The 16,567-nt window shown below is 51.9% G+C and overlaps 1 protein-coding gene across 1 annotated transcript in view; it reads right to left on the bottom strand.

Annotated features, from left to right (window-relative positions):
- The window catches only part of LOC119095242 (uncharacterized), a 232,963-nt gene that overhangs the window by 95,232 nt on the left and 121,164 nt on the right, over positions 1-16,567 (bottom strand). Inside the window, exons 3-4 of the mRNA XM_037218109.1 lie at positions 3,293-3,333; positions 1,315-1,769 (exon numbers count right to left, since the gene is read on the bottom strand). Coding sequence (XP_037074004.1) covers positions 1,315-1,769; positions 3,293-3,333 — 496 coding nt within the window. The remainder of the gene's footprint in view (positions 1-1,314; positions 1,770-3,292; positions 3,334-16,567) is intronic.

The raw sequence follows: 16,567 nt of genomic DNA, 5'->3' as shown, positions 1-16,567 counted from the left end.
GTGGATGAGCAAAGATCAGAAGAAGTCTAGTTGGGGGACGAATTTTTGAGTTCGTCGTCATCAGGAGGTTAGAAAGGAAAGAAGAAAGAGGGAGAAAAAGGACGACACAACTCCCCTACATCTACATGTTACGAAGGACTGAGGCGAAGTATCAGCATCACAAGCAGAACAAGCGCTTGGACTATCGTCCTTGCCTGGTGTGTTGATATGCACACAAAGTTTCGACCTGCTAACTCTCCGGTCGTCACATGTAATGGAGTCCCGGGAAGGACTGGATGATGTTTGATTTTCGCCCACGTACGCGTTTCAGCCTGAATGCCCTCGAAATTGCTGGGATTCGAACCAATGTCCTCGGTTGCGAGTCCACTGCTCTACCAGCTGACCAGTTTGTAACCGGGAGGAGGTGACCTGGTTCCCAACTGGCTCATCACTATTAACACACCAGACGAGGACCATACGGCGCTGGGCCGCTGGACAACCAGCCCAGGGCCGACAGTGACAGGTGTAGGGGAGTTGTGCTAACTCATTGTTTTCCTTTTGTCCTCCCTCTCTTCCTACCTGATGGTCGCGAGCTCCCAAAATTCGAGCCTCCATGTAATCTTCCACTGATCTTTGCTCATCCACCAGTCTATTAGTCTTCAGCAGAAAACACGTCAGCTTATTTAGAGCTTAAAGTTCATCCATTTACTCTTAATGATGTATACATTTCATAATTTATAGAATTTATTTTTTTATCAAATTACATCTAACTGGTGATTTGGGTCAGTAACTGTGTGGGTGAGCGTGGGTATATATTTACCATTGTGTCTGTCTTTCCATTTCATCACCTAGCGTAGCTTCTTTGGAACGGCTTCCAGCCGTCAAAATAAGACTCGACTTACGACTTCGGACTTTGGACTGCAGCCACTGTCGCGCAGCGCATTCTTCTCCCAACAAAACGCACCGCATGTGAAACCGGGCCAGCCTGGACAGCTCGCCATCGGCCCCACCACCGTTCGCCCCGCCGCGGCTCGTGGCCGCTCTTCCCGCGGCGTCGCCACCGTCCTCAGCGGTCCGTCACACCGCCGTCGCTGCCTGCGTCGCCGCCGACGCGCCCGGCCGCCGACGCCGACGCTGCGTCCGCCTGCGCCGCCGCCGCCGCCGCCGGCGCCCGTCGGTCGGCGGGCGGCTGCGAGCGCGGACGAGGGCAGAGCGCCGTGACGCCTCGCGCGCCGAGAACGCGGCAGTGGTGAGCGCGTGACGAGTGACGCCGCCGACGCCGCCGGCGTGCGGTGCTGACAAACGCCCGCGCTCCAGCGACATCGCGTCCCGCACGTGGGATCTCCGCGTGACAGTCGCGACGTCGGGTGGCGAGACGGACGCGCCAGACCGCGATGCTGGCGTCGTGGAAGTGGTAGCGCAGCCGCCTCGGTGACGTCACCGAGACTCCTCGCGAGGAGGCCTTCTCTTGCCCGTTGCGTCTCCCGCTGTCGGCGGCGCGGAGAGGCAGGCGGATCCGCCGGATCTCGAGGATCCCAAGGATCCCGAGCACCAGGCGCGTGCACTGGCATGAGAGGACGTCCCTGCCGGCACGCTGCTGGGGCTGGCGGGACGGCGCTGTGTCTGGACAGCAGGCGCCCGCGCTGTGACGACTGAAACGCCCGCGCTGCGCCTGGACAGCAGGCGCCCGCGGTGGACAGCAGGCGCCCGCGTTGTAGGCGACTGAGGCGTCGGCACCATGAGGCTGTGCCTCCTCAGCGTTCTCCTGCTGGCCGCTGTTGAAGGTATGTCTAAAAAACGGCAATACACGCGGAACCGGACCGCCGCCTCCGGGTTGGTTTACGGGAGTCCGCAGTGCACTCAGGGTGATTTCTGGCGAGGAAATTAGGTCCTCGTGACATTTCTAGCCAGTCCAAGTGTAAGACATGTCGTGGTGCCGGCCCAAATAATGGGAACGGGGCTTAGCGTGATTTGAAAACCCTCTCTCATAATGCATCATAATATGCGGGAAGCACATACTGCGGGTCCATTTCATTTGGAGCACCAATCTGTGCAAGTGCCAGGCCTTGCTACAAGCGCTCGACTTACACGAAATTGGATTCAAAATACGTCTGAAAGCGTAAGCTCCGCTAAAGGCCTTATATGATAGCGCTGGTGTCGCGGTTCCTTCACCTGTTACTTTATTCACCATGTTGGACGGATCGATTCCAAAGATTCTCATTAAGTCACGATATCTGTTCACAGATGCCTACTACGCTGTGTTTTTCTGAACTTGGTACTTACCCTGCTACAAAGCCATTTACGGTCTTTGGACACGGGGGCCTTACACTCTGGTACATAATTTGTTGCACTACGCAGCTCATGCTGCTGAGTGTGTCGCCGCACTCTATCTCGTCGGTCGCGGGAGCGGGCGCTGGCGTCCCGGCCAATCGCTCATTGATAACATACCGCTCTGCATGCCGCGCTGCGCCTAAATTCAGCAGACAGCACGGCAGCAGACCGAAATCAGGCTAATTTATTTAGGGTCTAATCAAGCTAACGTTCGTTCTGCCGTGATGTCATACGCTGCTTGCGGGGTTGGTCGTCGACCTGGCGGCGGTCGGCCCAGCGGCGCGGCGGCTGCGACGGTGGTCCCCGCCGTCAGCCGTCCCGACCTGCGGACGCTCGCAGTCACAGCGGCGTCAGGGCTCGCGTGATCCGGAGTTTGTCCGTTCCGTGCGGGGTCGCGGGGTCCGGGCAGGCCCTGGCGCGGCTCACGGTAGCCGGCGGCAGCTGGTCAATCGGTCGGCACGACGTGCTGTGGCGGGATGGGGTAGCTGGGACGCAGCCGAAAAACACAGCCGTCGAGTCATGGCCACCGTTCGTGGCAGGTTACCTTCCCTGTTTAGCACAGGCTGGTCAAGCACTGTAAGGATTGAGCAGGTCGATGATGCTTCGTCAGTGCAGTCACAGTTTATTCAGGTTGTCGATTTTTGCATGGAACCGTTCATACAGCAAATCAATGAATACGTCGGCTACGTGCTAACTACACGATTCGTGTAAAGTTACATAAGCATGTCTGCTTACAAATCAACACCGTGTTTTCGAGATCTAAGAAATCTGCCCAGTTCCTGACCACTCCTATGGAGACCTCATGAAAAGTAATTGCTTTAACCAGCCAGGCAATTAACCCATGAATACATTAGCATTTAAGTACGACCCTTTAATCTGAACACGAACGCGTTTGTATCCGCTTCCGAGAATCCGTCCCAAACGATCAGCGAAATTTACATAAGCGTCCCCACTCGACGCGAAAGCGGCGACCTTTGCCCACCCTCGCAGCATGGCACCGATGCCCGTCCGGAAGTGGGCGGCCTAAGTGGCGCGGGAGACGTCAGTGGCGCGGTCAGCGCGGTCACGGGGGCGGCAATCACCCGGGGGGCGGCGGGTAAGCCGCCGGTCCACCCAGCGGCCGGTGGTGGTTGACTGCCCTGGGTGGCTGCGTCAGACCGCCCTCAGCGAAGGGTCGAATGCACTTCAGCGGAGAGTGGTATGGGGACTGAAACGATTGCTTCTAAAAAGAAAATGCAATGTCACTGCGGTTCGCGCTTACCGGCAGGCCAATGACAGGCAGGCAGGCAGGATTGCATGACGGAAGGCAAAGATTGCGACGCGTTCCCTAAATGCAATGTCTAAAAGCATAGATACGTTTGCGATTTCCACAAAACCGTGACTTTTGAGTTTCGACGCTCTTCGCTTCTTCGCGCTACCACTGCTTACAGCCGAGCTTGTCCGCGGACGTCGAGCGCGGCTAAATGACCAGCGTTCGAGTGCTGCAGAGGTCACGTCCGTCCGTGTTTGTGAGGTGAGCCCGAGGCACAGCTGACAGGGAGGGGGCTGCAGAGGTCACGTCCGTCCGTGTTTGTGAGGTGAGCCCGAGGCACAGCTGACAGGGAGGGGGCTGCAGAGGTCACGTCCGTCCGTGTTTGTGAGGTGAGCCCGAGGCACAGCTGACAGGGAGGGGGCTGCAGAGGTCACGTCCGTCCGTGTTTGTGAGGTGAGCCCGAGGCACAGCTGACAGGGAGGGGGCTGCAGAGGTCAAATTCCGCAGCCCTCACCATCGGCCGCAGCAATATCGCTGCCAGGCCGTCGACCCAGGAGCGTTTTTGTTGTCGGGTGCGTGGAAATATTGCCCGCATTCGTTTGTGAGAACCTGGCGGGCACCTGACCCATTTGCAACTCATCACTCCAGAATCTTGCGCGAGTGAGCAAAAAATCTACTGTGGCTGTCAGCGTGAACAAAATCAGTAGGCATAAAATCCCTCACGCGAGATGCAGGCAGACTAGAGACACCATCATCTGCAGCCCATTATGAGAGAATCTGGGTGCACTTTGGTTAAATATTGCCTCTGCCTTTCCAAGGCCTGTGCCGAGAACTTCAGTTGCGACCTGTACACCGGAGTCCGATTCCCCACCAGCTGCGTATTCTCTTTCCTATCCTCTTCAATTGTGTGTGTCTCTCTCCCCGTGACCGCAGCGTGCTTTGCATCTTGCGAGCACGGACAAAAGCGAAAGCATCCGCCGTACCACGCAGAGATCTCTCTCACCAAGCCAGCGGCACGTGCACGAAAATCGCCTCCCGGGCGCTTTCCATGGCGCGAGTATTGGATTATGCAACCATACTGAGAGCCAGACGGACACGAAGCCGGCAGATTAATGACGATGGATGTACGCATCCGTCATCGATTTCAGCCAACTGCAATGGCAGTTTGTCATGAAATATCGACTCGGTCAGTGGTAATAGCCGGCTTGCGCTCAATTTGTATCACTTGGTGTCATGTTTCTCCGCCGCGGGCCGCATTAGCTTGGTTTATGTCAATTAAAGGTATTATTACAAAAAGCGGACGTTGTTCGTGGAATTCAATAGCCCTGGAAACTTCCCGTGCCTTTCGTGCTGTCTACACACTGCCGTGAGGAGAGCACAAAGAGTCAGCGTATTTTTACAGCGGCTCACACGGCTTAAGCAAAGTTCTATCATGTTCGCTTCATAGCTGTCCTGCACAGCTCACGTAGCTTCAAAGATCTTAAGGCAATAAAGGACATCACATACGGAACATAAACATTTTCAGTAGCTTAACACACAGCACACGAACGCAAGAAGGACACATAGCGAAGGCGTGAACTGAGAGACCAGTTGGGTGGCTGCGGGCAGGACTCGTTTGATTCTGCCCATAGTCAGCTTCGTCATCGCAACAGCATTCCTGACTGCATTGGCTACTGCAAGGTAACGGTCTGTTACGCACAGAAAGTGTGACGGTGTTCGGTGTGCAGGAAAAGGGCGGGCGGATGCTTCCTTTTTAATCAGCTGCAACTACTAGTTATATCAAGTGATGACTTATTGTGGTTTTACAACGCAACGTAAGCCGCGCAACTTTGCATGTTTTGTGCTTGTGCTCGTTTCCAGGAGTTTGCACCAGATAAGTCTATTTTTCAATGAAATGCGCAATACGTCTGAGAGCGTGAAGCTGGTGCGTCTTCAACCGGGAAGTTTTGGACATTAAAGCGCGTGAATCATGGCAGCTTTGTTGCGATCCCCCATCACCAACTTGGCGTTTGGGGAATGCTTGAGATCAGCTTCGAAGGCGATATACTGGTTGGGACTCCGAGTCGACTCCGAGCCGCTTTCCAGTGTCTCCCCAAGCGGGTTGTCCGAAGCATTTCCAGAGCCGCCTGTGGTAATTACGCACTAAAACTCCCCAAGTAAATCCCAAATCTGACGATCGAGAAGTCTCGGAAAAATCTTAGGCTCGGCAAGTGATGCCGGGTGGCAGGAGAATGAGCAGGGCAAGCCTGGGAAACCCCAAGCACTGTCCAAGCCGCTTGGTGGGATTTGACTGTTTTTGAGGGCCTAACTACCTTCACTCAACGTCACAAATACCAAGTAACAGCGCCACTCCAGGCCGGATTTCCGTTGAAGTTCAGCGTATGAGGCAAGAAAGTTACGCAGTTTGAGCCTCATAAAGCGGCCCTTCGCTCAAATTGGGCAACGCATGAATCCATACTGCAACGATAGACCGATCGACCAGTGGTCACAAATCATGTGTGGGGCGGACGCTACGCGCACGTGTGGTCCACAAACCAGCTCGCCACGACTGGCGGGATTGCCTCCGCGACGACGGATGGCGTCGTCGGAAACCCTGTACAACAATGCCCCTCCCGTCACCTGCCATGGAAGTCAATAGGGGAAGAGCTCGGCAGGGAGGGGGGGGGGGGGGGGCGGCCGGGGCGCATGCCAACAATGTGGCGCGCGATAACGGCGATAACCGACCGCGCTCATACATTCGCCAGTAGCTGGGCCTTTGTGACGAGGCGGCCCGCTCGCCCGACCGGGCGGACCAGCGCAGTTCCAGCGCGGGGTCGAAGCGACGCCCGACGCGACCACGGGCACCCGGACGTTCGCGGGCTGCCGGGGTCGGTCACGCGAGGCCAGCAATGCACGGTGACCTGACCGCCCGGGCATGTGACGGCCGCTGTTCGTGCTCGGCTGGCAGCGTCGACAGCCTCGCAGAGCACGCCCCGGGTCGGGTCGACCCGCCGCCGGGCAAGCCCGATAAGCTCGCTGTGCTGCTTTAACCGTCGCGGAAAGGTTCATCGCTGGCACGACCTTCGGACAGATATTAAGTGGGGCTTGCCGAGCCGTGAGCGGCCTATGATCGTGGCTGGGCCAGGCGGCGCTCCCATTCGGCCGGGTGACCGAGTGCTTGAAGGGGCGGTGCCGCGCTGAGGACTCGAATGCTTCTGCGCCTCTGAGTACAGCGCGGCTGAGGGCATCTTAGAGAACAGTGTGTCATGTTGGATACTGCAATGGTTTTCTGAAGATGCCGGTGTAGCCGAGGTGCTAGCTGATTTTGTGAGACGGTGGCGTAGCTCATGGATGAGATTCGGTTTTTCGTAAATAGCTTGGCGTCGCTGACAGGTGTAAATGGCATGAATGACAGTAAACTTGCCGCAATGGACACTGCACTGAACTCGGACCGTCACAATATCTGAGGCACCTGCAACCAGTGTGCTCGCTGTAGCTAGCCACCACCAAGAATGTTTTAAACTGCTATATATTTGCATGACAGCTCTGATAGATATTCTTGGAACGGGCTTCTCTTAACCATGGCTTTAACTCAACACATGACATATTTCCGCACTATAACTGGGCGTTAAACGTGCTTATCTCGCGCTGTTTTCGCTGGAGGCGGCTCCGGGGATTTGCTGCATCTGACCATTCCCACACTGCGTCAGCAGTCAAAATAGGGCACGCGTTTATACCAATGGCGTCTGGTGGTTTTCCTTCAATATTGACCAAAGACGTGCAAATTTGCTTAGCGAGCCTTGGCAGCCGAATTCCAATCCCCACTCACGTCACTCAGAAAATCAACCAGAAAAACATCTCCGCGGCTGGCGTGCGGAGAAATATCTCAAACCACCGTTAAACATTTTTGAGCAGTCCGATGTTATGACTTGGGCACAGTTTCAACCGGCCCGTTGATCTAAATACTACGCGTCAGGGCAGTGCTGTCATCAATTTGTGCTAGAACCAACCAATATTCTGAGGTCACGGCAAGACAGAAAGGCGTCACGCATGTAAATATCGAGTACCAGCGTGGGTAGCTGCGCCCGTCGGTCACAGCATTTTCTGAACATCGTGGCGCATGCATGCGCACTGTACCTGCAAGTTATGCATGAGCTGCAGTACACACGCGCAGAAATAAGTTTCAAACAAAATGTGGAAAGGGACCAACATGTTAAAGTGAGATACACACTCCATGCTGAAATGCCTCGCAAACGCGTAACTTGCACGACTGTGCGGTAGGCAAACCAAGGCAACACATGTCTTAGGCATGTATGTACACACCACAAGAACACCATGCATGCATTGGCACATATTATGCAGGCAAACAGTGATTGCAATATCACAAATAATGCAACAGCTTGCTTGTCATTAAAACACTATAACGACACCATGCTCTAATATTACATGAGGCACACATTCAGTGATCGATGCTTCGTGGAAAACATCGGGACCCTGCCCAGGGCACAAAGCATGTTTGGTGACCATCAATGTGTGCTCAAGTAGCCATTTCTTCGAACGCTGGCGAATAGCCACACAAGGACCAATGAATGTTTCTAATGTATGCGTATATGCGACGCATTTGTTACGGGCGAGGATGTAGGACGGGAGTGTGGATTAACTAACCAATGTTTGTTGTATCCGTTTCCCGACCGCCACGGCTATCCCACTACGCAGCGCTGGCCTTTAAAAATAGCGCATCTGCAAGGCATTTGAATCCAGCCCTCTTGATAAGGCGAAGAGTTTGCTCAACGTTGCAAAAATTATTCAAATTATTCTAATTTTAACGCGTCAACCTGGCCACCATGAAGACCTTTACATTTACAAGATATTTACATTACATTTACATTACAAGATACTTACATTACACTTACACTACAAGATATTTACATGACATTTACATTACAAGACATTTACAGGGTGCCAAACACGTGAGAAGCATAGGCTGAAACCAAGCTCTGGTCTAGGCAGTCCGGGGTCGCAATGCCACGAGACCAGCACCGTTTGTCGGAAGAGAGAACGGACGGCAAAGTCGCCAGGGCGTCGGTCGATGGTGCAGTCCGTCATGCGCACGCGATCACCCACCGGAGATCCCCCGGCTCAGGATGTTCTGAAGGATTCATGACGACCAGAGGGGACAGCGACGTCAAACGGATGCATCGTGGATGTGAACGCACCGGCCATAAAGCGTGCGGAGACCTCAGCACTCTCCAGACATGCCAGGCCGATCGCGCGTGCCATTTCAGCTATGAGCACCGCCGCGTGAAAAAAGATTTATTGCCAAAAACCGCAAATGACTTATGTGGATATGAGACACAATGGACACGATCTATATGCATATATATATATATATATATATATATATATTTATAGATAGATAGATAGATAGATAGATAGATAGATAGATAGATAGCTATAGGCACCTCGATTTATTCTTCCAGTTACGTTTGTGTCATGTATATGCGGTGCCCGACCGTTAGGGCGTGGGCCCAATTTAGAATTCACACCCACCGTGTTTCCATGTTCATCGAAATGAGAAGGAAACGCTTCGTTTAAGCTCAATGCTGCAGGGAAATCAATTTTGATGTAACGGGTTGCGTACGAACCCTCAGATTCGTATGGATCACGACACTTTAAGAGCCGCGTTTAACCGCGTCACTGTGTTAAACAGACGCGTGTTTAACCGTGTCACCGTGTGAAAAAGGCCCATGTTTAACCGTGTCACCGTGTTAAAAAGAACCGCCTCTAATCGTTTAACCGTGAGCTGTGCCACCGAAAAGTGCATGTAGCAGCCATCAGCGGTCGCAACAATATAAGCTTCTAAAAAGCGTGGCGGCCCGATCAGCCGGGCCGGGACGGCTTCGGTGGAAATTTTGCGCCGTTGAAATGAGCTAAGTCGATGTTCGGCCTCAGTTGCACTGGCTTCCTCAGCCGCGTGCAGCACCACCTCACGCGACGCATGACGCCGCCACAGACACCACCCCCGGTGGCATACAGCACAACCATACCAGTTGCATGTGTATGTCGGTATCCGCTCCACTGAAACGGCCTCGGCACCGACCCGGCTGGAACGGCGCATGCGATCGTTCTCGCGCCATTGAGCCGACATGCACGGTTATCTAGCCGCTGAATGCCCGTCGCCGCCAGTTGGCGCGCGCGCCCTTCGATTGGCGCCACGTGACGTCATGTTTTTGGCGCGCCGGCCGCGGATAGGCGCTGGTGCTTGGCCGGCCCGCGGCTGTGCCGCGCGGCTGAATGCCCCCGCCGCGTGAAGCCAGTGAATGGCCGGGCGGTGTTTATGCCATGTGCCGCTCGAGCGTTACCGCCGGCGGACCAAGGACACAGGGTCCGCCGGGCGGACGGTCCATTGACGCAGAAGGAAGCCTGTGCGTAATGTGCCGGCCACCATTCGGTCGGGCGGAATTACTGGCGCGCTGGTGGGGATATCCGAGCTGGTGGTGGACGCCCGCGGATGGCTAAATACACGATGGTATAGCGAGTAGCAGTCGCACAATTATTCAACACAATGACTTCTAACGCGGCATTCACTGAATTGATTCGTATTGACTAGTCGCTGCTTCCCAGACTGTCAGCGGCTGGTGATTCACCCGTCGCTGCGACATGGATACGTAGAATACGTGTGGAGAAAGGAACTGTAGGATGCATGTGGGGCAAGGAACTGTGGGATACACGTGGGGGAAGGAATTGTGGGATACATGCGGAGAAAGGAACTATAAGATACATGTGGAGGAAGGAGCTGTAGGATCCATGCGGAGAAAGTAACTGTAGGGTAAATACATAGTGTAAGATGTAGGCAATGCGTTTTTGGGTGAGACAGGGATTAAGATGCGCTAACAAAAGCTCGTTGATCAAATGCGCCAAGGCCAACTGATCAATTCAAGCGCACAAAGATAAAGGCAGCAAAATTGGGGCAGATGGTACAGTTAAAACCACCATAAATATAGCTGATTGTGGGAGCTTTATATGCTGTCCATGCTATTGGTGCCATCTTTTCCCGGCATCGCTTTAATTTTCTGCGTCTTGCTTTCATCGTACCGTGCCTCCGCTTCGTTATGTGTAGTTTCACCTGCTGGATGTTGTTCTCCAGCAGTTCATTTTATCAGAATTCTCCGAATCCAACTCATTCCCGAAAAAGCTACGTGCCGTTATCAGCTTCATATTAAAAAGCATTCATTTGACACAAGGATTTCAAGCGAATGAAGTGAAAGCTCGCGCTGCTTTAAAGGTAGATGGTAACGTTTAAACTATATCTAACAGCGAAGCAAAACTCAGAAAAGTCGTTTTAGATACACGCTGCCTATATCTGTATTACACAAATTTGTAGCCAGTTAACACGATCGTTGGCGACCTGGCATGCCATGGTTTGGAGTTTTTTTTTGGGGGGGTAATATTTCCCAGGGGGCCTCCCGCACAAAATGGAGCCACTTCACAAGGGGCCCCCCGTGAAGCGTTATATTGAACGGGGGGGGGGGGGGGAGAGAGCACGGAGGGAAAGCATGTCTTACCAAGCTGTTGCATGCATCATATCCCAGCGCATACATATCAACAGGCAATACAAAATCTGGAATGGGCGTTTTTGGTATTCAGTAAGTGATCTCCTTAACCTAAAACAGAGCCCCCATTTCCAGAAAAGAGCCTCCCGCTGCACGGACAGGCCACCTCATCCAAAACACGATGCATCTAGCCAAGGAGCTTTGCTATCTCGAAACAGGGCTTCTTAATCCGTAACCGTGGCCAGCTGATGCACAAAAGGGGCCTCCTGTTCCAGAAATGTGGTCTCCTGGATATAGGTGGTGCCTCCTGAACCAAAACAGTGGCGCGTAGTTTGTAATGGGGACCTCCCGAGCCAAAACCAGACTCCTTAACACAGCACTGAGCCTCCCGTTCTAAAAAATTGGCTTTCTTATTCATCAAGGTGACCTCATAACCAAAAAAACTGGCATCTTGACGTAGACAAGGGGCTCCCTAGCCCCATGTATTACTGTCTAGCTTAGTTATGGGGTCTCCTTGATCTGAATTTGGGTTCTCTGCAATGCCCCTTAGTTGGAAAAAGGGTCTCGGCTTTTTTAAAGGGGGGGGGGGGAACAAACTCTTATCTGCTGCCTCCTGTCCCTATTACCGCGGCGTACCTGGAGGTGGGACATGCAGATGAAGCCAGCGATAGCAGCCGACACGTCGCCCGCGTTGAGTTTCCCACCTGCAGGGCTAGGCTAACCCGCATTACAGTTTTCACGCGGCACAGTATCCTGCGTCGCTTGTTTGAGCCCGATTTTCCGAAGATGTGCGTCTCCGACACTACCGAGCAACTACAAAATATGCTCGGTAAGTTTGATAGCATTGCACAAACCGACGTCACGAAAAGAAGTTGCTTGCCTGATCCACTACATTATATTCAATTCATTTCCTCTTCGAACGGGAATGCGAAAAGGTAGTGGGAATGCAACTAAGCGCATACATCTTTAAAGACGCGTACCGGTGATTGCAATACTCTTCCAAGTAGCTTTTGTCAAACTGAGCTTACAAAAAAAAACACGTCTCGCGTAGGAATCAACAGTACCAAACAATGAGCAATATTATTTGCGCTGACGGTTACATACTGCTTGATGGATGCGACAAGGCATGACGCGATCACGACTTACATCTTGCATCGTTTCCATTTATTTCCGCTGTCTCTGTAGCCTCTGTCGACAGCGCTAGTCTAAAAGCGGTCTCGTTCCGGGGCAAGGCTTGTGTAATTTTGCTGATTCGCCCAGTCCTAGGAGCCTCATCCTCTATTTATATTGACCTGGCACGGCCATTCCTTTTTTGCTTCGTACATTCCCATCTCTCCTCTCTCTCTCTCTCCTCCCTCTCTCTCTCTCCTCTCTCTCTCTCTCTCCTCTCTCTCTCTCTCTCCTCGCTCTCCCTCTCTCTCCTCTCCTCTCTCTCTCTCTCTCTCCTCTCTCTCTCTCTCTCCTCTCTCTCTCTCTCTCTCTCTCTCTCTCTCTCTCTCTCTCTCTCTCTCTCTCTCTCTCTCTCTCTCTCTCTCCTCTCTCTCTCTCTCTCTCTCTCTCTCTTCTCTCTCTCTCTCTCTCTCTCTCTCTCTCTCTCTCTCTCTCTCTCTCTCTCTCTCTCTCTCTCTCTCTCTCTCTCTCCTCTCTCTCTCTCTCTCTCTCTCTCTCTCTCTCTCTCTCTCTCTCTCTCTCTCTCTCTCTCTCTCTCTCTCTCTCTTCTCTCTCTCTCTCTCTCTCTCTCTCTCTCTCTCTCTCTCTCTCTCTCTCTCTCTCTCCTCTCTCTCTCTCTCTCTCTCTCCTCTCTCTCTCTCTCTCTCTCTCTCTCTCTCTCTCTCGCTCCCTCCTCCCTCCCTCCCTCCCCTTTTGTTAACTAGATCGAAAGCTAGCATTCGTTTACGTTAAACCAAAAATCGCGTGGCTTTAAAGCAGGTACTGTTATTTTGTTGCCGCATGCCGGGCTTAATCTTGAGAGATGAAACAAAATTATTTGACAAGGACATGGCGTCATGCTATATGGCCCGCCAGGCCAAAGCTATATGTAAAACATCTAATGTGAAGCATCCACGTAAAGAGCAAAAAGGAAGCTTTGCATGTTGTATATATTTTTGATATTGTCCTACTTAGTCAGTTATTGGTGACAAAATGTTCGAGTCAAAGGAACGTATAATTAATTGTCGCGAGCTGTAAGCATACCGCCACTCGAAGCTCAACAGGGAAGATCACTTGAGCACGCTCATGGAAGTGTCTGCACGCAGCGGCAGTGCGGAGTCTTTTTATCTCTTTGGACGCGTCGTGTTTCCCGGATAATGTGCGCTAAATTTAGCTTGATTTGTTTTTAACCACAGGCATTGCATTAAGCCACAATGCTTTCAAAAATAGCTGGCACACCATTCTGAACTTTTTCAGGCCATCAAGTGACCTCTGTTGCCCGCTTTCTATTTATGTTTTTATCTTACGTGGTGTCGTTTGATAATCATTATCTGCCTACTGATATCATACACTGCGTACTTCTTATGGTGTTATACAGAAAGCAGAATCATCGCATCATTCGTCGTCGCAGCGTGCAGTTCATGGCAGTTTGAAAAGTCGTGTAAAGCGATTCAAAGGCGCACCCAATCACGCAGTTTCAAGTTACCAATGGCAAACTCTGTAACTTGATAGGTAATTTGCTAACTGTGTAACCGTTGGCCGGCACTGGAGCGACGTTACAGCAAACCTGCCGGAGTAACTGATGAGCGCTGAACAAGATACACAGATGAGCATAATTCACTTTGCTCAACTTGCTTAGCGCTGCGTCAGGCTTCAAGCCAATTTACAGTCAAGTTGACGATTGCTCTCATTCTTTATCACTTTCTTCCGCGACAACATATTCCAGAGACAGACATCGTAAGCTATGCTCTTCCAAAACGCAGACATCTCAACAGGTATCATTAGACTGCGGCTAATTAAACAGCTGCCTCTCAGCCAGCTGTCGCAAATTGCCTGTCCTGCCTCAGCGACACTTTATCTCAGTGTGGCCCAGTGGGATCGACCACGACGCCCTCCAGACGTGCGCCACCACCAGTTTGAGACGTGCGCCCCGCCAGTCTGAGACGTGCGCCCCGCCAGTTTGAAACGTGCGCCACCACCAGTTTGAGACGTGCGCCACCACCCAGTTTGAGACGTGCGCCCCCACTAGTTTGAGGCCTTGCGCCACCACCAGTTTGAGACGCGCGCCACCGTCATTTTTGACGCTAGGTACGGACTGTATTGTGGAATGTACGCAGCCGGTTGAGACCGTCGCGGCCTGCCGATCTGGTATCGGTTGTCTGTGCCGGAAGTCTGTGTTTGTCATCGTCTATCTCCCAGTGTGTTGATTCCATCGTTATATCTCCCTCGCCATACAAGGAAATCAATGACTGGCGTTAAATCTCTATCATGCGTCGCAATGTGTTTTTTTTTTCCGTCGGTGTTGCAGCGTGCAATATGCATAAGTTGCGTGTTTCCCTCCCATCGAATAAATTTGCCTGTTAGCATTCTGCTCAAATGAATTACCATGCACTAAAAACTTTGTTTTGCAAGCACTTGTCAAAACTTGTTGAGAACCCTTGTACAAATTTTATCTCAGAAAAGAACCGCTCGACATGAACTTACTATGACATCGATTCTCCTTGAACAACTAGGGACAACTTCCTAGATTTTCCGGTTTCCACGCAGGTCGCCGATTCCGGTATTTGCTTTCACAAACCGTCCGCTTCCGCACCCTTCCTCGAGAATCCGACCGACGTGGCGGCCAGAGCGGACAAGTGCACCCTGTTTGCTCGGGGTGGGTGGGGGGAGGGGGGCTGGGTGCGGCGAGGGAGGTGTGCGCCCAGCAAACATTTTGCAAATCGTTGCGCAACACGTATTTTGCGCTGTAGCGGTCGTGTAATAGCGTCTGACGCGGAGAGCACACCTGGTTTGTTTCGGTTACCTCGCAGGGCGTCGGCATGGCTCCGACGCGTCACCTTTCGTCTTCCAGGTGTCTGATCGATGGAAGTAGCTTTACGAGCCGCCGTGCAGCACCGGCGGAAGGTATTTGGTTGTCTTGTGATTCGCGGTATTCAAAGCAAATGCCACTTCGCCCCCTATGTAACGTACGTGGTTTTATAGATGAGGAATCGCTGGAGAAGGGTAAGGGCCTTGCGGCGAGTCTAGAATGTAGTCTAAATTTAGTTTGCCTCATGTCACCAGGTGACAGATGTTTCTGGGTGGCTCATGTTACCAGATCCCTTTAGATAAACCTGATGAACGCCTGTTATTGTACACAACATATTCAATTCAATCTATGTTGACATCGACATCTCTATGTAGCGTTCACAAGAGTTTCATGACGAAATTGTGGACATTCCGTGAACATTGCGGATATCCTGCTTGCGTGAAAAAAAACTGTCCATCAAGGTATTTTGTGTATTTATATTTCACAATATCAGCCGGAAGCAGTGAGCTTAATAAATCAAAGAATTGTGGGCCTCTCAGCAAGTGCCAAGATGCGACAGTAGCCACAACAGCCACGTCTAGACATTTAAACAAGCGTTGTTGTATGTATTGTTTGTGTGTACACAAAAAGTCCACCAACTATTCCAAAATCGTCTTCCTTGCTTAAACATTTCCAACGAAGTCCAGTGGTATCTTAGTGACACTGCATTCGTAATGATATAGTTCGCCACAACATCAAGGTTTAACATAGATTAAGCGAAACTTGTTGCTGTCTGATATCGGCTGCATGCACATAAAAAGCCAAACCATTTAGCAAAATCTCCCTTTTTCATCCCTGTCGTATAAATAGTTGGGTGCCTCTTAAAGCATTGGATTCGCAGCAAAAAAACCAGCGAGGCAGCTCTTCTGTTTATCGGGCACAAGGAATCCATGACTTGAAAATAGCAAAATAATAGCAGAAAGAAGGAGAAAGGCTGCACCCACCTTCCCATACTTTGTGCATCGCAAAAATCTAACCTCATTCGGTAACACCTAAATCAGTAACACCTCACCAGTAGTAAACTCTATGCTTCCCCCCCAGACGTGGGTCAATCTGTCGTCAAAGGCAAGCCTTAGACAACCCAGTTGGCCTTAACTTTCAGCTATAAACCAAACTTTCTCTCTTGGCTGTGCAGACTGGCGCCATTAAAACGCCGCGACGATTCTTTCAGGCCACCGTCGGAGGGTAGTGAGTGCAATCCTGCCACCCGTTCTCCCACGCTCGCCCTGATATTTAACAGCAGTCCCCACCCTGCCACGCCAACAGAATCGTCGTGCTTCCCCGTACCAAGGTTGTAAATGCATGCTCTTTTGTGGTGTTGAAGCCGTTTCCATGGCATATGGAGCTCATGTTGAGAGAAATGAACATAAACCCTGCTGCGAATGCAATCAGGCGAAGGACTCCGACCCAGCTCATCTCACACCGGTCACGTTTTCATGGGAGATGACTTAATCGAAGGAAACCCTCCTGACACGA

Source organism: Pollicipes pollicipes, unplaced genomic scaffold, assembly GCF_011947565.3.
Source record: "Pollicipes pollicipes isolate AB1234 unplaced genomic scaffold, Ppol_2.1 Scaffold_4219;HRSCAF=4965_pilon_pilon_pilon, whole genome shotgun sequence".
In the NCBI taxonomy this organism is placed as follows: Eukaryota; Metazoa; Arthropoda; class Thecostraca; order Pollicipedomorpha; family Pollicipedidae; genus Pollicipes; species Pollicipes pollicipes.
This window is presented reverse-complemented; position numbering and strand designations above follow the sequence as displayed.